The 26,851-nt window shown below is 32.7% G+C and overlaps 1 protein-coding gene across 2 annotated transcripts in view; it reads left to right on the top strand.

The window, feature by feature from the left end:
* LOC105338735 (neprilysin-1) overlaps positions 1-26,851 on the top strand; it is a 32,971-nt gene extending 6,120 nt beyond the window's left edge. Inside the window, exons 1-21 of one of the 2 annotated variants that reach the window (XM_066080050.1) lie at positions 5,303-5,363; positions 7,363-7,407; positions 8,208-8,369; positions 8,545-8,628; positions 9,570-9,775; positions 10,643-10,822; positions 11,108-11,194; positions 13,390-13,514; positions 13,608-13,710; positions 14,666-14,785; positions 14,929-15,027; positions 15,110-15,187; positions 18,095-18,195; positions 18,395-18,453; positions 18,926-18,977; positions 23,021-23,088; positions 23,859-23,989; positions 24,136-24,201; positions 24,301-24,396; positions 25,040-25,116; positions 25,813-26,851. In XM_066080050.1, coding sequence (XP_065936122.1) covers positions 5,318-5,363; positions 7,363-7,407; positions 8,208-8,369; positions 8,545-8,628; positions 9,570-9,775; positions 10,643-10,822; positions 11,108-11,194; positions 13,390-13,514; positions 13,608-13,710; positions 14,666-14,785; positions 14,929-15,027; positions 15,110-15,187; positions 18,095-18,195; positions 18,395-18,453; positions 18,926-18,977; positions 23,021-23,088; positions 23,859-23,989; positions 24,136-24,201; positions 24,301-24,396; positions 25,040-25,116; positions 25,813-25,912 — 2,085 coding nt within the window. In that variant the 5' untranslated portion in view covers positions 5,303-5,317 and the 3' untranslated portion in view covers positions 25,913-26,851. Of the gene's footprint in view, positions 1-5,302; positions 5,364-7,362; positions 7,408-8,207; positions 8,370-8,544; positions 8,629-9,569; positions 9,776-10,642; positions 10,823-11,107; positions 11,195-13,389; positions 13,515-13,607; positions 13,711-14,665; positions 14,786-14,928; positions 15,028-15,109; positions 15,188-18,094; positions 18,196-18,394; positions 18,454-18,925; positions 18,978-23,020; positions 23,089-23,858; positions 23,990-24,135; positions 24,202-24,300; positions 24,397-25,039; positions 25,117-25,812 lie in introns of those variants that run through there. The other variant, XM_011443971.4, reaches the window with a different exon arrangement.

Genomic DNA, 26,851 nt, shown 5'->3' with positions numbered 1-26,851 from the left:
GCTACATTCGTTATAAAATTATATTGGTGTTCGAATTCGAACACGGATAGAACTGTAACTGAAGTTAATACATGTATTTCAGTTGAAATGATAGAAAACGTCTAGTTTTCAAGCAATCGACTACATTAACGATTGCTTTGTCAAACACCAAGTAGAGAGGTCTTTGGTGTTTTTATCATAAGGACGTACACCTGATATCCTACCAAAACAAAATAACTACGACCAAGTCGTCATTCTTGAGTTAGTCTTTATTTAATTTTAAGATGGGTCATAAGAAAGTCGACAAGTCGTATTGAAATGTTCGAACTGGATTACATGTCAGTGTGTGACCTTAATTTACTGTTACATTCAAAAAACGTCGTTAGTAGCAACTTAGTGTGTGTAAATACGATAACAAAATAGTTTTTTGGGGTTCTTTTTTTATTTATTTTTCATTCATTTACACTTTTAACCACATAAGCCATGCTTCCTTATATATATCTTAGATCGGTGATTTGTTGATTCTAAAATCCCTTCAAGGTCGTCAATTGTGGTTTTTCCCCATTTCTAGGAAAATCTGATTACTGTGTGTAAATATCTACTCATGAATTTTTAATCTTTGCACCTCGGTTAATAAGTATTATCAAAATTGATTTTTTATACGAATGAAAACAGACCTTGGTCTTAAATGAGGCATTCCAATATTCTGACTGTTTCTGGGTTTTTGTCTAATATTTTTCAATATCAACGTCACAGAAAACTGTTGTACTGAATCATCCTCTAGTGTTAAAACTTTAGCCATAAAACGAAAATCTCTCTCTCTCTCTCTCTCTCTCTCTCTCTCTCTCTCTCTCTCTCTCTCTCTCTCTGGTGCCAACTTTCTGTCAAAACTGTTTTAGATCTATAATTTGATTTCGAGCTAATAAGTTAAAATAAAAAAAAAATAAGGTTAAGTTATGTTGTTGCACCTAATTTCTTCTCACGTATGTTATGCAAGGAGTAACTATGTAAAAAAAAATCGGTCTCCTATTATTTGTGCAAGTAGGTTGCTTCAAAAGATGTTTGTTGCATTCTAAATACTAGGTATTTCAACACTTTCTTAAATTGGAAGACATTTGTGTTGAATAAAAGGCTATGAAAGCCAAAATGGAAATAAGGTTTCTTTCACTCAAGAGATCGTTTTCAGGAACAATGCGATCGCAGCAGAAAAAAAAACCCTCTAGATTTGTTTGAGGAGGGAGTTTGTTATCGACAACAACTTATTTGGTCATCAATCACTGGAATTCTTAACGAGAAAATAACACTAAACAAATTGGCAACAAGAATCGATGGTTTTAATTCTACATAGCTATCCGCCGACATAAATTAATGATGGGGTCCGACCCTGGGATCACAGGTGACGTCGCCGAAGCAGGCCCTTCAATCATTTCTAATTAGTCGGATTGAAATCTACTCACAACTAGATAACATCTGCGGAAGCTATGTAACGTATTGCGTTTTTCATTGCACGTTGCTATCCGAGAGGTCCATGTACATGTATATATATGAACATTCATAACAAAAAGTGGTAGACAATGATAGTCAGAACATAAGATTAGCATAAAATAATCAGGAAAGTAAATCTGATTTTTTTTTAAACCTTGCAATGTATAGTATTTAGTATACAAATGACTACCAAAAAAACGAAGTAATATGATATATAATATGTACATATGTTCCCAAAGATATTTTGAGACCCGACAGTTTCTTTTGGCAATATGTATGTAACATTTCACATTCTTTGTACAGTTTTAAATAAAAGAAACACTGCTGTGACGTCATTTCTTTATTTTTTTCAGTCTTTAAAAGCTTACACTTTTGTCAGTCTGTTAAGTGAACTTACCACAGTATCGGTCTGACTATACACTTGATATCAGACTGTCGCAGTACTGATGAACTGTCTCAGAAAACTCAACATCTCAACTGATGACATTTAAAAGCAGGATTTTAAATTTGAGTTTCAAACTATATGATTGTTTAAAATATAGAACTGCATCTAGTGTATATATATATATATATTTTCAGTGATTTGCGTTTGATTTATAAACGAAGCGTCTTGGGCCGTAAGTAATAATGGTAAGCATTCGCGTCTCTCCTAGATCGATAGCAAATTGTGAGAAACGGAAATTTATTTTATAGGACATTAATATCATATTGCTACTTACAAAAACGGAATTCGTCTATAGTGACACATAATAACGAAATAGAGAGTGGACCAGGTCTTGATACAAAATGGATTTCTTATGGTTCATAATTGTTTGCCATTCTTGGGAATCAATGCACTTCTCCTCTGACTTTGGCGTACTGTTCAACTGAACATTTACCTTTACTGCATAGCAGTGATTTTGTATGATTATTAAATAAAAAAAATTTAAACATCCAAGAAAAGGAAATGTTTTCCATTTTCTGGTACTAGATTGCGTATTTCGATTAGCTTAATGTCAAGATGTGATCTTGAAATATCTGTTTATTGTGGATCGAACTTTCTTGTAAGATCAAAACCATTAAATCATTAATTTCTATAATTCTGTAAAAGTCAACCGGTATTTAAACTTAAGTCAAAGAATCAAACTGACAATGGCAGAAAATAATGACACAATAGTTAGGTACTATCACAATCATAGCATTGATTGTACGTGTCTTACAAATGTTTGTTTAAAAGGGTCGTTTGACCAAGTAATACTTGTAATTAAGAAAAAGAAAAATACCGATTGTGACATTGAAAAATCTTTCAAATAATTATAAAAAACATTATTGTTTTCAATGCTATTCTAAAGGCGATGTTATACTAGTCCCTGAAATTGATTATATACTTACATGTATCCAAAATAATCTAATTACGATTATCTCTCTCTCACATATATATATATATATATATATATATATATATATATATATATATATATATATATATATATATATATATATATATATATATATATATATATATATGACAGTATAGACAAAACAATATATTTAGATATATTTAGGACCTTGATTTTTTCTTACAAAAAATATGCAATCTAATCGGGCACTACAATCTGTGCACACGTTGCCTCAATTTTCAGCAGAACGTGTAATCTCGTATAATATAACGTTTTCTGTATGAAATGAATGCAAATTTATCAACTTACCATTTCATTGTTTATTATAGCTTTAATTTCATGTGTCACTCTCTTCTTTCTTGTCAAACAGGTTTTCTGTTTAAATAAACAGATATGGCGTTATTCTTTATTTAAACACAAGAGCAATAACTGTAAAAAGACATAAAAAGTAACAATTATCAACTTTGATATTGTAAAAGAAGAATACGGTCATTTGCTTGACCAGTAAAAATAAGGTATGCATAAATTAGGCCCAGATTCTCTCAACATCAAATGATAGTTTAAATGATTTGAATCATTTATTATGAGTTTGAAGAAAATGATTGTAGAAAACACTTTGGTCGTCACTTGTGATCAATTTGCTTGTAACTTTTATAAACTAGCAGAAGTAATTAATTTCCCATTTCAGTATCCCCATGTGTTCGAGGCTTCTTGCTTGATTGAAAATTTACAGGAAAGAAGCATGAATAATAAAACAGGAACCATGTGAGCGATTATAAATCGTCCATATAACTGCCTTTAGTTAAAGTAAACATTAAACATTAGATCATTTATGAGATGAATTAGCAACAACTTCGGAAGATACCAGTCGACAACGATTGCATAGAAATGATGACATTTTTTTCAATGAAACATTTGTATTGACACTTTACTGAAAATAACTTTGTTGTAGTTGGTATTTTTTTTTCATCGTAAATGTTGTTTGCTTTATCGACATTTCGAGCTTTCATTTTTTACCTACATATATATTAACCCAAAATTATTTATTGAATCATAAATCAATGATTTGCAAATGTGTAATGCGTCTCAAATGTTTGTGGATAGTGCAGTATGTTTTTATGAAATATTATGAACTACTAGACTTTGACCCGTGCGTGCACGCGTTGACATATTGCATATAGCGGGCATTTACGAAATAGATACATCGACACACCGTATTGTTGACATGTACATAACCAAGCTTTAAGCCTACAATAATGCAATTAATTTCAATACACTCTGCTTAGTTAGAATAATCTAACTGTGTATCGGGAGAGGCCTTCACCACAGTTAAAATGCCTCCCATATACCCGTAATGTAGCAGAAAACTGCTGAATCGCTCCGAAACGATTGCGGAGAAAATTAATGAAGCTGCATTGAAAATCAAAAGTCAAATTGTTCAGAACAAACCATTTTGAGGCTGTAAATACCTTTCATCTAAAAATTTAATTCATATTTATGAAGAATTCAACACTTTATCGCCAATCTTTTTACTCGCTTCGAATTTATACACCATGTTGGCAATCGGAACTCTCGGGATTTTTCATATTAAATGCACTATTTAAAAATGAGTTAGAGTTATCTCCCGTATTTCCTTTGATGAACAGAATATTTGATTTTCAATAAAAATTTACACGTATTTGTAATATCTTTTCTTTGTTTATCCATGCAAATGTGATATTGTGGAAAACATAAACTAAAGAGCCTCTCGTGATTTAGCGTGAATGTAATGCGCATGCGCAAGATTGTAAAATCCAAAACATCCAGATGATTTCCGGATTTACGAAAGAAATGTTCGTTGATTATTACTAAGCGAAGATTGATTGATAAAAATTAAAAACAAATTTGTAATCTTCAAGTACAAATGTTGTTTAACATATATAAAATAAAAGACAGTACTCTTCCGATTTCTCGGTATTAAAGCCCAAAAAATCGAGTATATTATTTTAATATAGTAGTATAGATTATTATATAATAATACAACGCCGAAGTCACACTTCACTGAAAAAAGAATATTAAATTAATGTAAAAACGGTTAAAGGACGGAATCGGTTGATAAGTGAGAATCACATTGATATGACAACCAGACGACCGACAGTCAGACGTCATCCAACGGTTAAAAAAATGACAACAAGACACAACCCACTGGTTATTATCCTCTTATAGAAGTTTTCCCGACACTCCTAGAGTTTCTTCAGGTCGGTACATGGGAGTGTATAAAACGGATGGTAGTGGTGCAATAGAAGGGATCGTTCCGTAATAAATAACGTCTAACTAACTTCATTGTTTTAGTATAACAAATTGTGTTTAAAACGGATGCAAAACGCACGAAGAAACTGAGCAAACGGTTTATGACCGTTAGGTTATTAGTTGTATATTGGTCATGTCCAAGCAAGTCTGTTCCCTCTTTCGGTTAAGACTCGGATTCAAAGGACATGAGAAGGGTAACTGGACTTGCTCTGCGTGACCGAAGCACAAACGGTAATTTTTATTAAAAAACCGTGCCGTCGAGCGGTACGCATTTGTTTTCATTGATAGTTGTTCGTTACCCAAACGGGGAAGTCTGTTTGCTGACCATTGTATGTTAATAACGTTTCCGGTAAATTATTGCACGGTGTTTATTCCTTTAATGCTTCAATATCTTGGTCGTGAGATATGAAACAGCAGTGGGGATGACCTTATTTAACGGACAATCAACAAATTGCGTCCAACGGATGAAAAATGACAACTTAATCTAATTGTTTTTCGTTTAATCCAATGTATATTTGTCCTAATTTAATCTGTTGAGCGTCCGTTAATGTTATGTGGCTGATAAGGTGCAATTCTTATCATGTATCTAAAAATATTTTGTTAAATTTTAAAATGCATATAAATTATTGTATTGTAATTCATTACGCTATTCAGGTCATAAGATGTGGCCTTTATACATGATATGGAATTTTTAATGTCATACTTTGACAAAAATGTCAAGCATTTCAAGACATCACAACCAAGACACAACGAAATGTAAATAGATTCAAAGAAAGTGTTTTAAACACTATATATGAACCAATTAATGCTGAAGAATTGACTTTATGTAATATTTTGGTTAAAATAGATATGTGATAATTTCTTCATGTAATTCTTATTGGTTTTCGAATAAAGCTGTTTTTCTATGACCAAACGGTAATTATCCCTATCATATTCCGTGCATTGACACTAAACTCAATATTCCACAAAACAATATCTTTCGACAACGTATTTGTCGCCATTGTTCATTTATTACTTGTTCTATAGCTGTCGCTAGTAGAGAGGAGTCACCCAATGTAATAAGTACAATGCTATCTATTTGTTGTCAAGAATTCCCCATTATTCAGTTAGAGTCTACCAAAGACTTACGTCGAAATTGATTGGTTTGATGTTTTCTAATACAATAATGTAAAAAGTATTTAAATAATGCTACAATTGGAGTAGAGATAGGTCAATTAGGAGTAAAATACAATATAAGCTTGCATTTACTTTTTAATCTTCTGTAAATCCGGGAAAAATGACCAAGACCGATGACCTTAAGCAATTCATCCGGAATACATTACCCAGTTCGATTAAAAAATAAATAAACCAATAAAATATTTGAAAACAAACCACTATTACAATTGGCAGTCTCTTAGACACAATGTAAATTTAAAAAATTACAATTAGAAATTAATAAAAGACTTTAGCATTACAAATGCAAATCATGTTATACAATTAAAAATAATACACTTTATATGTAGACTATTTTAAACAAATATCAAATTAAACATCACACATGAAAAATTATACATATTGCAAAGGAAAAAAACATACAGAAAAAACGTGCATTAAATGTAATCATACCATACAACTAAAAATATGATACAAATGGAAACTATCAAATATTGCAACTTTTAGCATGCTAGTAATTATACATAAATAATAGTTTTTTATGTTGGCTTTGTGTGATGGAAACTTATCCACTGACTGCAAAATACTGCACCAGCAAATCATATTGATAGACAAAAAATTATGTGAAATCGTACATAGCTGTATTCATTGAAGCTATCACATCGTGGTGGTTATTCCAAATTATCTGCCGAAATATGTGTGCTTCATGTCTAGACCAATTATTTTAAACTCCAAATAAGGTAATGCATGTTTAAAGAAGAATGTCTTGTCTATTTTTTTTCTTCTAATTTTCAAAGAACTCTCTTTGGTGATAATATATGCAGTTATGAGACCTGAAATCAAATATGTGACATTGCTTTGGTAGTCCATGGGTGTTTTTACAACATTAGAGTTAATTTATGATGGCTTTGGGTCAGGCGTAGAAAAAAATTTGAAAGGATAAGGAAGTCATGATTATTGTGTGTCGAAGTTATGAATTAATTAAGGTTTTTATTAAAGCTTTATCAATGTCAAAATGAAGTAGAAGAAAGACACTACCAAAGTTTAATTAAAATTAACCTGTCATGTTTTTTTGTAGATACATCTTCCAGCGTTTGTTTAACAACTGACTGTATTGAAACTGGTAAGTGTTAAAGTAAGAAGTAGTCATGAAATAGTTCCAGGAACATGGCACAGCATGTGCGTTTTTGTTGGTACTGTTATTTCACGTTGTCACGTTGTCAAAGGTTAATACATGTAATTTTAGTCATGATTTTCACTTTGATGCTCCTTTATCAATTCATATTTAAAACCATCATATTAAACATTATCACATTTCCCTCAGTTTTCTTTTATATTAATAAAATTTTGAATTCTAGAGGGCATGCAAAAATATAACTGAACGCAAAAGGCACGCAAAAGCATGAAACACGATTATAGCAGCTGAAATAACATGTTTCAAAATTTAGAATTGTTATTTTTGGTTTAAAAAACATCTAATGTGGTCCAAAGACACATAATCAATACCATTTCTCTTAATAATTTCCAACGATTATTTAATTGAACTCATTGGATGCATTAGAATGCTTCGAATGACACTGCTATAGAAAAATTGTCATGTTTCCTGCAATGAATATGTCTTATGATAACTTGGAGGAAGCAATCTCCTGTTGCTAGAAACGTGATTTGGAGAATCTATTTCATATTAAATATTAAAAAGAAATTCCGATCAATTTAAAGTTGAAACAACGCCATGTATCTCTAGCTGTTGGCGATTATCTTAAAAGTTATGGATCTGTTTCTGATAACACAGGATAACTACAAACCAATAATAAGACTTGAAGTGCGTGTCCGTGACACTGAAACAAAACGTTTCGGGCGACGGTATTGGTTTTGATCTTTGTTTAACAATAACAGTACATTTACGAAATTGACTTTTTACAGCTGCCCAACTGCTCCAGTCCATGGATCGAACGGCGGACCCATGCCAAGACTTCTACCAATACGCCTGCGGCAACTGGAACAAAAAACACATCATTCCAGACGATAGGCCTAGTTTTAATACGTTTGAGAAACTCCATGATGACTTACAGATTAAACTTAGAAGTAAAAGGCTTCCTATAGTACCCTTTAGCTCAAGAGAGAGAGAGAGAGAGAGAGAGAGAGAGAGAGAGAGAGAGAGAGAGAGAGAGAGAGATAATTTTATACAAGTTTAACATGTTTGAGATCAGAAGTTTCTGTATTTTTTTTTACTGATGCCTGTATTTTACTTAATGAGCAGGCTTGTTGGAAGAGGGAATACAAGATTATGACAGCGTAGCGACATCAAAAGCTAAACATCTCTACAAGTCTTGTATTAATACAAGTAAGTGCTCTTTCAAATCGCATGAAATGAGAGAAAATACATGGAAGGTTCAATTTCAAGAGATCAAACGAACTGGGTCTCTGTAATTTCTCTTGTTTCTCTCGCTAAAAATATTTAGCAATATTTAGTCTTTAATTGTCTTGAAAAGATCTGGAACAGATTCACATGCCCTGTGTAATAATGTATAACAGAGGTTAAAAGTCATTTCCAGAAAATAGGTCCTGATAAACACCACCGCCTCCATAAATGTTTATTTCTTAAATAAAAAGAAACTCTCAGTTGAGTAGACGATAATTACAGTTTATTACGGAAACGATTAGTTCTGCACAGCGAGTATTTGTCAAAGACAGTAAGAAAGATAAGTACTTTATTGTCCAAAAGTGTCTGTCGGCGCTATCATAGAGAACCCGGAACGATGGATCAATAAAACCCGATCAAGTACAGGCTACGGAATTACGTGATTTCAATTTCATCAAGATAACAGAAAATATTATTGGCGTAATACTTATGAGTTTTATTAATGTTTAAAAAATATGCAAAAACACTCATATTATTAGTAGCTGAATGAAAAGCGATAAAATGATTTCCTGATTATGATAATTGAAGGTTATAAAATATGATTTCAAAACATGGAATTCAAATTCACAAAACTTTGGGCTTAGAGTAGACTACATTTTATTAGAGATTATATGATCGGTCCCATAAAGCTCCTTCCTAAAACATGTACATATACAGATGTACATGTTCAATATCTTCTTAAACATTTAGTTATCCTTATGTCAAAATATAATAAATATAACGCACCCAATAAATTCAAATATTACAATATGACACTTATTTTAGGTACTGCATAGAACAACCTGTATATGTACTGTAAACATTTCAATTTAATATATATGTCTGATTCTTTTCGCATCCAAAATAAAAAGTTTTATGTAAAGGTAGAATAGAAGCGGTCGGCGATGCGCCGTTACATCAGATGATTTCCCTGCTGGGGGGATGGCCGGTTGTTGAGAAAAATTGGAAGGAGGACAGCTTCGTCGTTGAGGAGTCCCTGGGTCTGGTGAGGGCTAACTTCACCAGCATCATCATCATCTTCTGTTCCGTGGCTGCAGACGACAAGAACTCCTCATCCAATATTATACAGGTTGTTTTTTGTTTTTAGAATTTTTGCAACGGGCCGTCATGGTATGTTTTTTTTTTTGATACCAAGATGACGAGAAATCTGATAAAGGCGAAGTGAAACGTCTTGAATGTACACATAAATCACGGGAGAGTGACAGCTTTTCTTAATGAGAGACGAAGGATCGTAAAAATGTTCCGATTGAATTACTTTAATTCGAAATGTAATATGTGTTTATGTGTATCGCGTTCTGATGTAAGCACGACAGCTTTAGGTGTCAAAAACGCACTCTTACACAACAAAGTATTCAGATGGAGTCTCCTTTCCTATACTTGTTGAACTATGGAATCTGGCAGGTTTTTTATCCTTTCGTTTTTTAGATTTGACAACAGCGTAACACCGCACTAAGTTCAGATGATAAAGTACATCATGTCATGTCAGGTCAAAGAAGAAATAAATATACTATCCAGTTACAAGCTGTTCTTCAATTAGTTTCTAATCATTTAAAAAAAAGGGTGGAAAACAAAGATATTGAAGTTGTTAAAAACCATAAATAAGAAATAATTACAAACTTCAACCTTTATCTCATGTTTCTTTAGGCTTAGGAAATTGATATAAAATGGATTATTCTGTACATGTAAGGAATTCTTTGACCTTTATTTGAATTTGAAGGATAATTTGAACAAATCAGAATAAACATAATTAAAATGATACTGTAATGCATCTATATCCAGATTTCTTGTTCATTATTAATGTCGAACGTTTCAAAACACTAACAAAATTTTCTCTAATGTACGATTAATTTGTCTTAGGCAAAGTCAAAGGTTTACATAGCAATCGAAGTAGCGCGATATCTTGGTGCAATGTCTCGTCATCGTCCTGCTATTGTAGATAGACCAGCCTGACTTTGGGATGCCGAGCCGGGAGTACTACCTTAACGACCGGGTGTCTGACTACATCCACGCCTATCTGCAGTACATGGTGGACACGGCCATTCTGTTCGGGGCCAATCAGACAGACGCCGAGAGAGACATGTATCAAGTGCTGCAGTTTGAAACAAAGATCGCTAATGCAAGTATCACTAGGAAAAAACATCTTTTACTGAAAATTGACTTTCGTAACATAGAGAACATATAGTAAAGAAAAACTTCGGGATCATTACATGTGATATGTATACACGAAATATTCGTGTACGTACATGAAACAGTCAATTTATGCTATGTGGTGTTCAACTGAGTCAACCTTTTGAATTAATATTGATAGAGTAGAGAAATAATATTTCAATAAAGAAGACTATCTTGAATTCTTTAAATCAATTTAATTTCTGATTTTCATGAATACTATTTATCAATTAAGATTACCAAACCGTCTTCCGAGCGACATGACACTGGTGCCATCTACAATAAGATGTCTATTGGAGATCTTGCGAGAGATGTTCCGAAAGTAAGTAAACAGAGGGAAGTAACTCTACTTAACCAGGGGCTGTTTTTCTCATGAATTTTGCACTGGTTTCCTTGAACCATAATAATTTTGGTGAATAACAAGTTTGTTTTTCTTGATATGACTGCTGATAATCAGAATCCGAGCAAGGACACGGGAAGATATTGCAGCCATTTGTCATGATTGTCCTACAAGTGACAAGGGCAGATTCCGTTTCCACGATTTCTAGTTAATACTAATTGCATTTAGACTTAACTACAAAGACATCGGCCGTTACAGTATAAAACCTAAAAGATATTATCCCTTAAAGAAGATTAACAAGGTTTTCCACTGTTTTTCAAACACAATTAAAGAAAAATGGCCTTTTTAACTTTAGCTTTTTGTTCGAAACAGATTTTTTACTCTTTAAGTTTTTTCCTATTAGAGAGTAAATAAAGCGGATTTTTCTACTGAATATGAGTGAAAAATCTTTGTTTCAAAATAAAACATATCGCAACGACCAGCAATTTTATTTCTGGAAACGTACTCTTTTGATGGTCGGTTTTAGCTATATCTTAGATTGACTTAGAAAAAAGAAAGGCTTAAGTTCAAAAGAAATCTGACATTAACACTGACATACATGATCGACCCTGATTAAGAATTGATGGTACGTTTTGTTTATCTGTAATTAGGTCAGAAATCCTATTGAACGGTTACATAAAAGATTGATAACAGGCTGTACTATTTTAGACAGTAATTAGAACAACGATCCTTTGATTGTGTGTAAATAGAAGACATTTCTTAATATGAACTGGGTGTTTTGTAAATAGAATTTTCTAATAATAAACCCCAGTTTACGTTTTCGGATCAGGCTTATCAAAAGCCATTTCCTGTTTTCTAAAATTTGATTCTTTTGTAAATGGTTTTAGAGGGAGTTTTCTTGAATTTAATACCGTTGATAGTTTTGTGTTTTATCTATAATTGCATGCGTTTGTCATAACGTGTTGACGTTTAGTGTTGAATTGAAATTCGCCTTCTTTATGTTCTTTTTGTTGCTGCTTCGTCGCCTGTCTGTTATCTGTAGATTGCACAAGTTTTTTGTCTTTGAATCAGCGCAATAACATGCTCAAAAAGCGTCTAAGTTTCTGCGTTTGGTACACGATTTGTATCATAAGTGAATGGATCTGCCACTAATCAAACTTTATTTTTTATTTAAAATCTCTTTTTTTGTGATTTTTAAAAAAGTCGATAATGAGTATACATGTAACTCATATTATACAAAAGCTTAATTGTAAATTACCATTAAGTCATACGAAATAAACTGTAAAACAATAAATTTATGCAATGAATTTCAAAAGTGAACATAATACATTTTGACAGTTAAGATGTACTCTTCATGTGAAAAGATATGTTTTAGTAAATTAGAACGTGACCGAATAATTAAATATAACTGTAGACTTGGATTAACTCTGTCTACATACCAAATGAGATGAGGCATTAGCTATAACTGTATGACAATTGAATTAAGTTGTCTTTAAATTAGTTTGCAATATCGCAATGATATACTACATTGCTCTTGTAATGTCAATATAAAAACACAAGTAAGACATTTCTAAACGACCTTTAAATCCATAGATTTTTTTAAAAGATTTAATTGCTATGGAAATATGTTTGGTCAATACGGACAAGAAAATGAGATTTGTTTATCATGGTTTATTGCTATTTTTGAGTCAATATAAATGTATGCGACACTGATTCTATTTCAATTACATGACGAGTAACGAACCATGGCTTTAGAAAGATTTCGATTAGAAGTATGTTTATAATTTTTTTTTACTGTAAGTTAGTAAAGAAGGAAAAAGTAGATTATATATCATATTAGCAATTATACACTATACTTTAAAGTAAATCAATTTTTACACAATCCTATCAGTTCCTTTTTTGCAACTTTGGTACAAATATCTTGCACAATATAATCACTAACTATTGGTATCATGTAAACACAAATTAAACCAAACCAAATAAACATTTGACGTCTTTTTTTTTTATTATAATGCATGTTTTATTTGTCCGATTTTACCGTTTTTCCCCTTTGGAGTACATTAATCATACTTGTTTTTAAATAAAAACCTCTACTCTGTAAACTGTGTTATTTGTTTCAACATTGTCATAGTATTTGTTATATTGTACATGTAGATGTATTTAACTTCTTTTCTCAGTTTCAATGGATGCAATACTTTTCAAAGTTCCTGCCCTATTCCCTAAGCAATGATGAAAAACTTGTATCCTTTGCGCCAGAATACATGAAAGATATAGCAGACTTGTTGGCCAAGACTGATAAAAGGTACCTTCAAAGAGATTTCTTCACAAATATGAAAATTTTGACTCTATAATTTGAGAATCTTAACATCGTAAGTCAAACTCTTTTAACTTGTAGAACAATAGCAAACTATGTTGTTTGGAGAGTTGTGTTGGAATTTATGCCAGATCTACCTGAGGTATATCAAAAGGTCCGCCGGAACTACAGAGCCCGATCACAGGTGTGTACAGGTAGACAGTAGGTTTTATACACCTGATCAATTTGTCAGACATAGTTTAGATCCTGGATTAAAAGAAGAATATCAATGGCACTTGCTTATTCCTACAAACTTGTTTTTAACAATGACCAATATTTTTTTTATTTTTAGAGCATTTAACCAACTAATAATGGCAGATGTATAACAAGTGCCTTATATTAGCAGAACATCATACTGTTGCATTATACATATCATTATACATGTTTATTTTGATCTCATTGGAATTTATATATTGGATCTGTTCCTTTACCTATTACACGTGGTTTGCCGTGTGTCCATTCAACATAAACTTAAAAATATATTGATACTTTTTTGAACAGATGTACGTATCAAATATTTCCATGATATTCAGTCTGGTCCAAAGGTCCTTGATATAAAAGTCATCAAATAAACTTTTTCCTGTCATTTTAGCATTTAATGAATAAAACTGCATTAATTCGACCGCTTGTGATTTTTGGGAAACATTAACTTAACAAGATATCTTTTCAAAGATTTAACTAGTATTCAAGGCAGAGAAATTTATTGATTAGAGTTGCTTTCTATATTTACAAACTGAAAACCCTCATATACATATAGTGATGCAAATGAATAAGACAAATACATCTTCAATCAACTTTTCTACAAAATAAAAAACAGTCAAAAATGCATCAGACCCTTTAATAAATGTTGATTATAGGAACCAAATTTGACTGTTATTATGTATATAGTTTGTGAGGTAAAAGATTTTGTTAGTAGCACCTGTCCACGAAAGAGGGCGAATGGGCGAATTGTCATACAGTTTAATCTCCCCAGAGCTGGGATAAATATTAGAGAATATCTTGAACATGTTTCGTGAACATGTCTTGAGTTTTTAAAATAATTTTACTTCTTTGAGATTATGCTTATTAAGACAGATTTAGATGGAAATGTAATTTTTCAGGGAATAACTCGAGATAAGCCTCGGTGGCAGAAATGCGTCGAGTTGACGAATGAAGAAATGGGGATGGCAGTAGGCGCCATGTTTATTCGAGAGAATTTTAAAAAAGAGAGCAAAGACGCTGTGAGTAACAGTTGAAATGCTTAATTTTAATAAGCTTTGATATTTTTTTATCAAATATATTATCAAAAATATTGCCACAAACTTGTAATAAAGTTCTGATTACGTCAATTTGTAACCAAGCTTTCTTTGAAATTTATAATTAGGCATTACACATGATTCACAATCTAAGGGAAGCCTTTAACGATCTCTTAAATGAGAATGATTGGATGGACGAGTCTACGCGAAAGGTCGCAAGGGTCAAGGTAAGTCAAGTTATATATTTAACTGAAGTGTTGATAATTTTGTTAGTCAAATGATAAATATAATTCATTTGCCTCGTTTTAGGCGTATGCTATGAATGAAAGAATTGGGTATCCTGATTTCATTAAAAACGAATCCAAACTTAATGAAAAATACGAAAAGGTAAGACTATTTGTTACTCGTTTAAGACAGTTACAATACATGTATATTACATAATTTACTATGTGCCCTTGTCGGCTGAATACACAATCAGTAGATACTATAGTACTTTAAAAAAGATAACTAAAAAGTATTACATTCAGAACTAGCTTGAACAATAAAGTAACCTAGGTAGTTTTGGGGTGGTAGAAGCAAAACAATAATATAATTGGATACAAGTGATCTAACTTTGCAAAATGTCAATTTGCCGATTGTGGTAAGAATGAGGTAAATGAAATAGACAAGAAGATGGTCTTCACCAATGTGTACTACTCATCTTCCTTTTGTTCCATTAACGCATATTTATTTCAATGTTTTATTTCTATTTCAAATATACTGGTTTTACAAATATAGACAAACACAAAAAGACAAAGCACAAACTTAGATCTTTAACGTACATTTGTTTTCCATCAATGATATAAAGTAACGTTCCTACCAAATAAAAAAAATGTAATACGAAAAATAAAAGCTATCTGAACTACCCAAAATGTCCATGCAATTTATGCTGTTTATGACACGCTAAAATCACAAAATAAGCTAAACATAGTTTCACAGCCGATAAACTAGGCTTATCGTGTGTTGACTATTAATAATAGTTTACGGACCGTAAACTATATAATAGTTAAGGATGTCAATCTATATCTTATATCTGTAAACCATAGTTAACGCGATAATTGTAAACTATAATTAACACAGAAAACAATTTTCATTTGGGATTGCAAAACGTAGTTTATCTGTATATATAGTTTCGCTATTTGTGAAACTGTGATTAACAACTCTAAACTTAAGGTAACGGATGTATATTACTGTTAACATATGTTGATTTATATTTACCAACAAAATCTATTGTTAACGTTTAATAACAGGCAGTTAAACTTAGATTAGCATTCGTAAATTATAATTTACAACCGTTAGATATGGTTTTACAGATGAAAGTTATAGTTTAAAAATCGTTAACTATAGTTTACTATAGCTCACAGTCGATAAACCTAGCTTTTCGACTGTGAAACTATGTTAGTTCTTTTTTAGCTCACCTGAGCTGAAAGCTCAAGTGAGCTATTCTGATCACATTTTGTCTGTCGTCCGTCTGTCCGTCCGTCTGTCCGTAAACTTTTCACATTTTCAACATCTTCTCAAGAACTACTGGGCCAATTTCAACTAAACTTGGCACAAATCATCCTTAGGCAAAGGGGATTCAAAGTTGTGAAAATTTAGGGTCACACCCGTTTTCAAGGGGAGATAATTAGAAATTAATGAAAAATTTTGAGAAATTTTCAAAAATCTTCTTCTCAAGAACCAAAAAGCCAGGAAAGCTGAAACTTGTGTGGAAGCATCCTCAGGTAGTATAGATTCAAAGTTGTGAAATTCATGACCCCTGGGGGTAGGGTGGGGCCACAATGGGGGGTCGAAGTTTTACATAGGAATATATAGAGTAAATCTTTAAAAATCTTCTTCTCAGAAACTAAACAGCCAGGAAAGCTGAAACTTGTGTGGAGGCATCCTCAGGTAGTGTAGATTCAAAGTTGTGAAATTCATGACCCCTGGGGGTAGGGTGGGGCCACAATGGGGGGTCGAAGTTTTACATAGAAATATATAGAGTAAATCTTTAAAAATCTTCTTCTCAGAAACTAAACAGCCTGGAAAGCTGAAACTTGTGTGGAAGCATCCTCAGGTAGTGTAGATTCAAAGTTGTGAAAATCATGACCCCCAGGCGTAGGGTAGGGCCACAATGGGGGGGGGTCGAAGTTTTACGTAGGAATATATAGAGTAAATCTTTAAAAATCTTTTTCTCAGAAACTAATCAGCCAGGAAAGCTGAAACTTTTGTGGAAGCATCCTCAGGTAGTGTAGATTCAAAGTTGTGAAATTCATGACCCCCAGGGGTAGGGTGGGGCCACAATAGGGGGTCGAAGTTTTACATAGGAATATATAGAGTAAATCTTTAAAACTTCTTCTCAGAAACTAAACAGCCAGGAAAACTGAAACTTGTGTGGAGGCATCCTCAGGTAGTGTAGATTCAAAGTTGTGAAAATCATGATCCCTTGATTTATTGATTCTTGATTATTTTAATTAATGCATCCACTGTTAACCAATTATTGTGATGATTATTTTTATACAATAATAAATATTCAATGTATATAAGTTGTTCTGCATAAGTAGTTTTGGGTTAGGCTGGATTAGTTTGTTTAATTTTGATTTCCAATTTTTAGATACTATGAATTAGTTTAGGCCGGCACATATATAGGGACAGTGTCTATTGCATTACGAGGAGCGACTGTCTGGGATTAACCTTGAACAGGTATGGATAGATTGAGTGTATGGACATCCCTGCTCCATCTAATCTTCGTGTTTTCTAACCTACGATACAGAGTGCGCGGTCATTCCTGCCCTATTTCGCATTAATACAAGTGTGCGGTCATACCTGCTTGTATTGGTGGTGGTTGCGGTGTGCGGTACTCCCTGCTTGCGTTAGGTTGAGCCGTTGGCGCAAGTGTGTGGTCATCCCTGCTTGCATTATCCCTGCTTGCGTTAACGTTGGTACCTGTTCAGTTGCGTAGGTGTGCGGTCATTCCTGCCTGGGTAACGTTGAGTCCCTATATATGTGCAGGAGCGGTGATTAAAGTCTGCTCTTGTAAATAATGGCAGCAATCAGGGCTATCCGAGTTCCAAGGGGGAAAATGGATTTTATTTATACAGGATCTACATGTATTATTGTACATTGTCCAGATTGTTTGTATTATGACTCCATTAAGCTGACTTTATCATACCTATTGTTCCTCAGGTGAGCGATGTGGCCCATGGGCCTCTTGTTATGAATTTGACGTGTCATAGATATGTAGTCTACATATAGATATTCACATTTATTCATTAGCTTCACGTTGGATCTGATTACTTTTCAAACATTGTCAATACCAAACGGTTTGAGGTTCATTCTGCGATGATCAAGCTCCGAAATACTGTGGACAAGGACCAGTAAGTCTAACATTCTATTTTCTGTAGAAAAATGGCAGAAATTATATCGACGTCACAAAAAATTTGATATTCTAAAGTAAATCATTTATTTAGTCATTTCATACATATGATAAATACAGTATCGCGGACTATTTCTTGAGTTTCTCAGTGAATCATTTTTATATTAAGAGTTATACAATATGTTTTTGTCCAATTGCAGATGGGAGCAAGACCCTGCGGTAGTGAATGCCTTTTACAATCCCAATACGAACGACATAGGTAATCGCAGTCATATACAGCTGTTTATCAGATGATTTTTTATCCTATAATGAAGTGATAAATTTATCTTTATGTCATTTGGAAATATCATTTTAAAAGTAATAGACTTGTTAATTAAAGCCATATTAGTGCCTGATTATTTCTTGTTAAACCAATGGAGAGAGATGTACTGTTCTTATAGGCCAAGTCGAAAATAATAAAAGATTTAGCGAGTAATAACATCGCTTAGCATTGCACATGTGATATAGCAATGTATTTAACCTTTTTGAACAATATTTCATAATCCATATGAATAATGACCAATCCATTTGGAATTCAATAAAATATGTCTAAATTAAATTAATATGTTATAATAGAAGAGACATAAAAGGATTGGACAGCAAACATCGTCTATATAAGTCCTTGCCATCTTATTTTGAATGATCTTTATTTTTATATTTTATTTGAGTCTTTTCCTCTCTTTTTTATTCAGTTTTCCCAGCCGGGATCCTACAGCCTCCATTTTACAGCGACAAGTTTCCCAAGTAAGATAACTCACTTTCGCTTCAAGTACATGCAGTTCAGCTTTGGTTATTTACCCTTTGTTTAAACAAATTTAATGCCGCCTTTAATTTACTTTGGTCGTATTTGAAAGTTGATAGCACAGCGTTTCAACTATTAAAAAAATCATTAAAACAAATTAATTTAGTACAGGATCGTTTTGGCACTACCATTGATGATTTAGTTATAGCTCTTACATTTTAAGCATCATTTATCGCATTAAATATTATTTAAGATAAATGCATCTTCATTTTTTTTTAAAAAGATAAAAAAAGGAAATTATCCTCTTAACGAAATGACAAAATAAACCTTCAGGTATCTATTTGTGTATTGTTCATAGATTATATGTAGTTGAAAGATTTTGAAAAAAAAAATATTGGTTGCCTTCCCTTTCGCCGTTCATGTCTTTTATCACCTTCTGTCTTCATCCATTCATTTTATTTACAAAAATGAATATCAATAAAAATTCAATACCTTTTAAATTGTTTTCATTAATGTGATTGATATAAACTTCATTATTTATTTTTATCAATTTGAAATGTATATAAATTTTATGTTCTTATATTTTGCAACAATTCGGTAACATTTTCAATTGTTTTTAAATAACATTTGTTATGTTTTATAACGGCAATCGGTTTTTAGAACGCAGTTCGCAGTTCGCAATTGAATAGTGAACTGCGTTCTAGAACGCAGTTCGCAATTCAAAATTTAGAATTCATATTTGGGGCCCGAAATTTTCAGGGGCATCTACTAGTGGTATTTCACTACCACCGTGAAAATATGGTGATGCAACTATCTCTAGTTTTCAAGAATCGGGCTTATATGCAATTGAATAGTGAACTGCGTTCTATCTAGAACGCAGTTCGCAATTCAAAATTTAGAATTCATATTTGGGGCTCGAAATTTTCAGAGAACGCAGTTCGCAATTCAAAATTTAGAATTCATATTTGGGGCCCGAAATTTTCAGGGGCATCTACTAGTGGTATACCATTACCACCCTGAAAATATGGTGAAGTGGTCATCTCTACTTTTTGAGATTCGGGCTTATTTGCAATTGAATAGTGAACTGCGTTCTAGAACGCAGTTCGCAATTCACAATTTAGAATTCATATTTGGGGCCCGAAATTTTCAGGGGCATCTACTAGTGGTATACCATTACCACCCTGAAAATATGGTGAAGTAATCATTTCAACTTTTTGAGATTCTGGCTTATTTGCAATTGAAAAGCGAACTGTGTTCTGGAACGCAGTTCGCAATTCAAAATTAGAATTCAAATTTTAGGCCTGAAATTTTTAGGGTCATCTACTAATGTTATACCATTACCACTATGAAAATATGATGAAGTGGTCATCTCTAGTTATTGAGGTTCGGGTCTCCATTTATAAAACTCTATCCATTATAATGGGGTTTTAAACATTGGGCTTGGAATCATCGATATTTTCTTAACAAGTTTTTTTTTCGGGGGGTTCACGTCAAAACATGACTGAGGGAATATAATTCCCAATTTTTCTTTTGTATTTTTGCGGGTATCGGCTCGCTTTAGGGACTGGTATAAAAATGAGATGAAAATTGGGTGTAAGACTTTTCCATATTGTAAAACTGAAGATATTATTTAAATTTTTACGGCAGTTGTTTTTTTTTTTTTTTTTGGGGGGGGGGGGGGTTCGTGTTATCATCAGATGTGATTAGTCAATGGTATGATTAACAATCCTAGTTTATCATATTGTATCATATTTTATAATTAAATGGTTTTTAGAGTTGCTGATTTAGAAGGGGATGCTACACGTCCACCCCCATCCCCGTCCTTTTGAAAAAAAATTCAACCTCCCTTTAAAAAAATAAACAGAAGACAGGGAGAAAAAGGGAAAAAAATCAACCAGGCATATAAAAAATTTCTTAATAACATATATATATATATATATATATATATATATATATATATATATATATATATATACATTTTACATGAATAGGGGTTTGCTGTAAATATGTTTGTGCATCTTTTGGGTGTAATGTTGGTTTTCAAGAAGCACGGGAACACCAATGCAGAAGCTTATTTCACGGTTTCGTTTGTACTTTAAAATCAAATCTAAAAAAATTTAGGAGCCCCTGAATGCTTCGGTACCTGGACCTCCTAAACAAGCTGGAGTTTCTATGCAGCCCCAAATCCCACTCCCTCTGGAAAAAACCCTGCAAGCGAACATGTACTTCATACATCTAAATTTCTCATCACCCCTCACTACTCCTTTAAAATATTTCTGGGTCTGCGTCTTTTTACACTCTTACTAATAAAACAGCTCGAAGTTCCTCTATTAGTTTTCAAATCCCGTCCAATTTTTTATTCAATTAAACAAAAAATTGAATGATGAAATACAAAAACATTAATTGAATTATATTGATATTATTTTCCAGGTATAAAATTAATATGTCAATGATAAAACTGTTGAGATACGATGTCTTTTATCGTTATTAAGCATTTTTCAGTATATTTTTGCATTGCATGTCATGTGGTTATCTTAATGATTAAGTGAGATAATACCAACAAAACACATGCAAGATTACATTGACTTAAATTTAAAAGTTTAACTTTTAATAGTGAAGTACTGTCAAAAATGTTTTAGCAGAAAACAAAATCTGCAAAATTTAAACAAAATTTCCTCTTGTTTGGTTTAAGTCCATTTTTGTTTGAGCCTACATGTAATTCCATAATATAGTAAAAAAAATATCGAATGTCATGTCAAGAATAATTTATTTCATATTTGTGTGAAAGAAGTTGAGAGAAATATTCAGTATTAGCGTATGTGTATTTTCAGTAAGATCAATAGTTTATAAATTTTCAGGGTCAAGGGTAGGGCCCTCGATGTTTCCGAGCCCGATGTTTAAAACCACAAAATAATTAATATTTAAGTTTTAAGGGCCTCATACCACAAAAACTAGAGATCACCACTTCACCATACATGTGTATTTATGATAGAAGTGGTCAACTATTAAATGACCCTTAAAATTGCAGGCCCGAAATCTGAATTCAAAATTTTGAATTGCGAACTGCGTTCTAGAGCGCAGTTCACTATTCAATTGCATGTAAGCCCGATTCTCAGAAACTATAGATAACTGCATCACCATATTTTCACAGTGGTAGTGTAATACCACTAGAAGATGCCCCTGAAATTTTCGGGCCCTTAATATGAATTCTAAATTTTGAATTGCGAACTGCGTTCTAGATCGCAGTTCACTATTCAATTGCATATAAGCCCGATCCTAAGAAACTATAGATGACTGCATCACCATATTTTCACAGTGATAGTTAAATACCACCAGTATATGCCCTTGATAATTTCGAGCCCCAAATATGAATTCTAAATTTTGAATTGCGAACTGCGTTCTAGAACGCAGTTCACTATTCAATTGCAAATAAGCCCGAATCTCAAAAAGTAGAGATGGCTACTTCACCATATTTTCAGGGTGGTAATGGTATACCACTAGTAGATGCCCCTGAAAATTTCGGGCCCCAAATATGAATTCTAAATTTTGAATTGCGAACTGCGTTCTAGAACGCAGTTCACTATTCAATTGCGAACTGCGTTCTAAAAACCGATTGCCTTTTTTTATAACTACATGTACACTGTAGCAATTTTTAAGATTATACTTTTTACTTTTTATGCAGTTTCTATGTAAAAAAAAAAAACCCTCCTTGTATTGGTAGATATACAGAAACAACAGAAATACAACTTTTAAGAACTATGTCTTTTAATTGAATTCTATATTGAATTAAATAATTTCATTTATTAGTCAAAACTTGACTTTTATGTAGTAATAAAATCTAAAATATGTTTAATAATGCGAGTTAAGAGTGTTAACAATTGCATAATTCCCCTTTTAAAAGAAATTCTCAAGCAATTTTATTAACTCAAACTGATAAATGGGATTCAAAGATGATCAATCGTGGATGGTTTTTACGCTTAAAGTCATGTATATTAAGCTTCTTTAGTTTCCAATTTTTATGTAATTTTGTATTTCCTCTTGACAGATCTTTGAATTATGGTGGCATTGGAGTAGTTATCGGGCATGAAATCACACATGGCTTTGATGATAAAGGTGAGTGAACCGGAATGTTAATCGGTATTGATGAATTCTGAGAAATCATTTGTCTGTAAGCTATGAAGACGCTGCCATAATTTCCATTAAGAAGATTCTCAGTAGTAATTACTACCACACTGAAGTGAATAATATACATCAATTATAGTTTCCATTTAGGAATATAAAATATATAGGTACAGCAACACTCGATTGAAACGAACGCAGATATAACAATTTTACGACTATAAGGAATTCTTACTAATGTCCCTGCAAAGTTTTTATATAAACCTATCTAATAAATTGCCGTATATAACGAACACCACTATAACGAAGTACATGTACATGTACATGTATTTTCAAGATCCCAGTTAGCAAACTTTAATCTATCTTATTATTTAATGAATATTTTTCATGACAAATTTCACTGAAGATACATAAAAATTTTTAAGATGTATTAGTACGTATGTAATGAATTAATCAAATATTGAGATTCAAATGTTGCATAGAAAACTTTAAAATCATAAAGTAATAAGATTATATTTACATTTTTTGTTAATCCGAGGATATCAATTTAATAACTTTATACATGTAGTTTAAAATACTGTCAGCAGTCTGAACTATAACAAATTACGGTTACAGCGAAACCTTTTCTTTGGTCTCTCGATCTTCGCTATCAACGAGTTTTGATGTATATTGATTTAATAAAGAATACGCAAGAATAAATGTTTGCATGATGGTGCAATATATAACAATGATGGAGGAGTTTATATCCATTGATATTCATTAAGGTCGACAGTACGACATGTCTGGTAATTTGAAGCAATGGTGGAAAAACGAGACGATAGACGCTTTTAGACAGCGAGCCCAGTGCATGATTGACCAGTATTCCAGCTACAAGTTGGAGCAAATAGGCCTCAATGTAGGTTCAATCAATGAATGCTCGGACAGAAACGTTAAAATTGTGGTAAAAGTAAAATGAATTTTTCTCCAAACAAATGATATTCTTCAAAAATTTTACTGAAATGAAAACAATCAAGACTAGTTTGCTTTAATATTTGAATGTAGATTGATGGGAAAAACACGCAAGGCGAAAATATTGCCGACAATGGTGGACTGAAGCAAGCTTATCGGGTAAATATAGAAAACGTGATAGAAATAGTCTCGTAGAGAAGGGATTACTGCAGCACTAGGGTTACTATCAAAAGACACGTCTAACAAAATTTCATTTAGGCCTACAAAAAAGGGTTAGAAGAGTATGGTCCAGAAAAAGACCTTCCAGGAATCGGACTGACGCATCAGCAGTTGTTTTTCCTTAACTACGCACAGGTAAGTCACCTATACTTCTCTTTACTCTAGTAGTAAAGATTTTTTTTCCCAAATTAGTCATATGAATACCTATTTATTTCAGTTGAAATTTTTCAGATATTAAGTCCTATTTCTTTACAGTTTATTCAGCCAATACTATATGTTCTTTGATTTGAACACATTTTATTGTTGACAACGATTAGAATAAAGATCGATAATCAATTTCACATCTTAAAATCACCTATCTTGATGTTAGCAAGTACAGTTATCCTACTGCCTTGATTTTACTGCATACAAAAATCATTAAAAAAAAGTCAATGTACACATATTTTATCAAATAACACGAATGCAATTGTGCCTCACATTAAAACACTACTTGAATTTTAGATTAAGTAAATTTTGTGTTATGTGACAATTTTGATATCTCGTAAAATTAAACTCCATAGCAATGTGTAATAAATTTTAAATGAAAATTTTGCCTGAGATTCCATTGAATGCTCCTTTTCAGGTAAAAATGACACAAACCTTCAAGTACAGATTTTAGCAAAATATTACATGCACAAAAGACCATAACTAACAAAAATACTTGTAATAAAATGTGCAATTTTAAACATAAATTTAAAATGGACAAATTTCTGAACTGTATCAAATCTGTGATTTTAAGATTTGGTGTGGAAGCATGCGTGACGAGGAGGCTCTGGAGAAAATTCGGACGTCTGTCCATAGTCCAGGATCTATCAGGTGATTGTTCAACGTCTCTCATGTATATCCATTATCAGGTACAGGCACGTAGCATCGTTTTTGAAAGTGGGGGGGGGGGGGGGGCAAACTCATCCAAAAAATCTTGACAAGCAAAAAAAAAAAAAAGGAAAATAGGACCTTCCCAAAATCTTCAAAAAATCCTAATCTGTGAGGGGGGGGGGGGGGGGGGTAGCCGGCGTAGTATATAACTTCAATTTCAGTCCTCATTTCCTTATCTTCATATTAGTTTTTTACATGCTACCAAAAAAGTGGGGGGGGGCAACTCCATGATAATTCAATTTTTTATATGTAAATGTTAAAAAAATTAGCTGCGGCAAGAAAAAGTGGGGGGGGGGGGGCCTGGCCCCCCTGATTCTACGTGCCTGAGGTAGCACGAAGGATAATTCATCTTGGTTTCTTGCAGTAACTCTGTTGGCTTTCAAAAACTTTGTTGCTGCTTACGTTTAAAAACATTTATATATACGTAAACATTATTGAAATTTGCTTTAATAGTACTAGTTGTTTGACTCATGAATTTTTGTAATTTAAACTATAGAAATAAAAAAAATTGTGTGCAAAAAAATGAATTTACGAGAATGAATCGACTGCAAAACTTTAGTCCCCGACATCAACCCGATATGCACGTGTTCATAACTCTCGGTACCAGAAACTAATTACTAGTATATTACTTTGTAGAGTCCTGGGTCCATTGTCTAATTCCTATGATTTCTCTGAGGCTTACCAGTGTCCGCTAGGAAGTCCTATGAACCCGGAAAAAAAGTGTCATATTTGGTGACCTAAATTGTACTCACTTCCCTTCAGTATACAGGGGAGCCCTTCCTTTTATGCCAGACACGCGCTGATTTAGCGATGGCTACTGGCAGCAAGCGACGAGTTTTGAATTGCAATGTAAGAGAGGACGGACTACTTTGTTTAATATCTTGAAGCATTGCTAGCGTATCACAACCAAGTATTTGGTCTCTCATATTCGACAACCAATACTGTCTGTAGTGAAGTCGATATATGTTTCAATGCAATATATTTAAGAGTGATGTAGCCCCTTTAAACACACGTCGATTATCTGTATAAAGTTTTATGAAAACACCATTGTTGAAATATTTGAACAGGATACTTTGCAACGTTTGATTGTTTGTGTTATTCGTTACATGGGGACCACGTCTATATGATTCAGTGGCGAGTAACATTGAAACGTTTTTGTAAATATATTCATTCACGTCTCTATACAATGTAAAACACCCCAACGGTTGTGTGGCGTGTAATTTATTTGTAAACATAACATTTTTTTAATTAATGATTTAATATCAGATGTATCTTTTGTACTTCTCTCTCAGTTGTTGCTTTCAGTTATCAATGGATGTACAGTATATTTTTGTGTACAGCACTTTTGTTTATGTTTTGCTGTGTCGTCACTTCCTTACACTGATAAACCCATGAAAGGTTTCACTGACGGGGAAGTCTCGAATCTATCAAATCATTTATCATGATTTTAATTCATATTCCCGGTATTTTGTATAAAATATGATTTCACTGTTATTATTTATCGCGATATCAAGTTATATTTATTGTTACTGACATGATTCTTGATATTTCAATGTCGTCCACGTGATTGTTATCATGCAGTTGTTCATTATTTCTACACAATTACAATGTCGGTAAAATTTAGTGATCCTGCTTTTACGAATTAATTTTGTAAATAAAAAGTTATGTGGAATAA

This window comes from Magallana gigas, chromosome 3 (genome assembly GCF_963853765.1).
Source record: "Magallana gigas chromosome 3, xbMagGiga1.1, whole genome shotgun sequence".
Classification (NCBI taxonomy): Eukaryota; Metazoa; Mollusca; class Bivalvia; order Ostreida; family Ostreidae; genus Magallana; species Magallana gigas.
The sequence above is the reverse complement of the archived record's forward strand: the minus strand, read 5'-3'. Positions and strand labels throughout refer to the sequence as shown.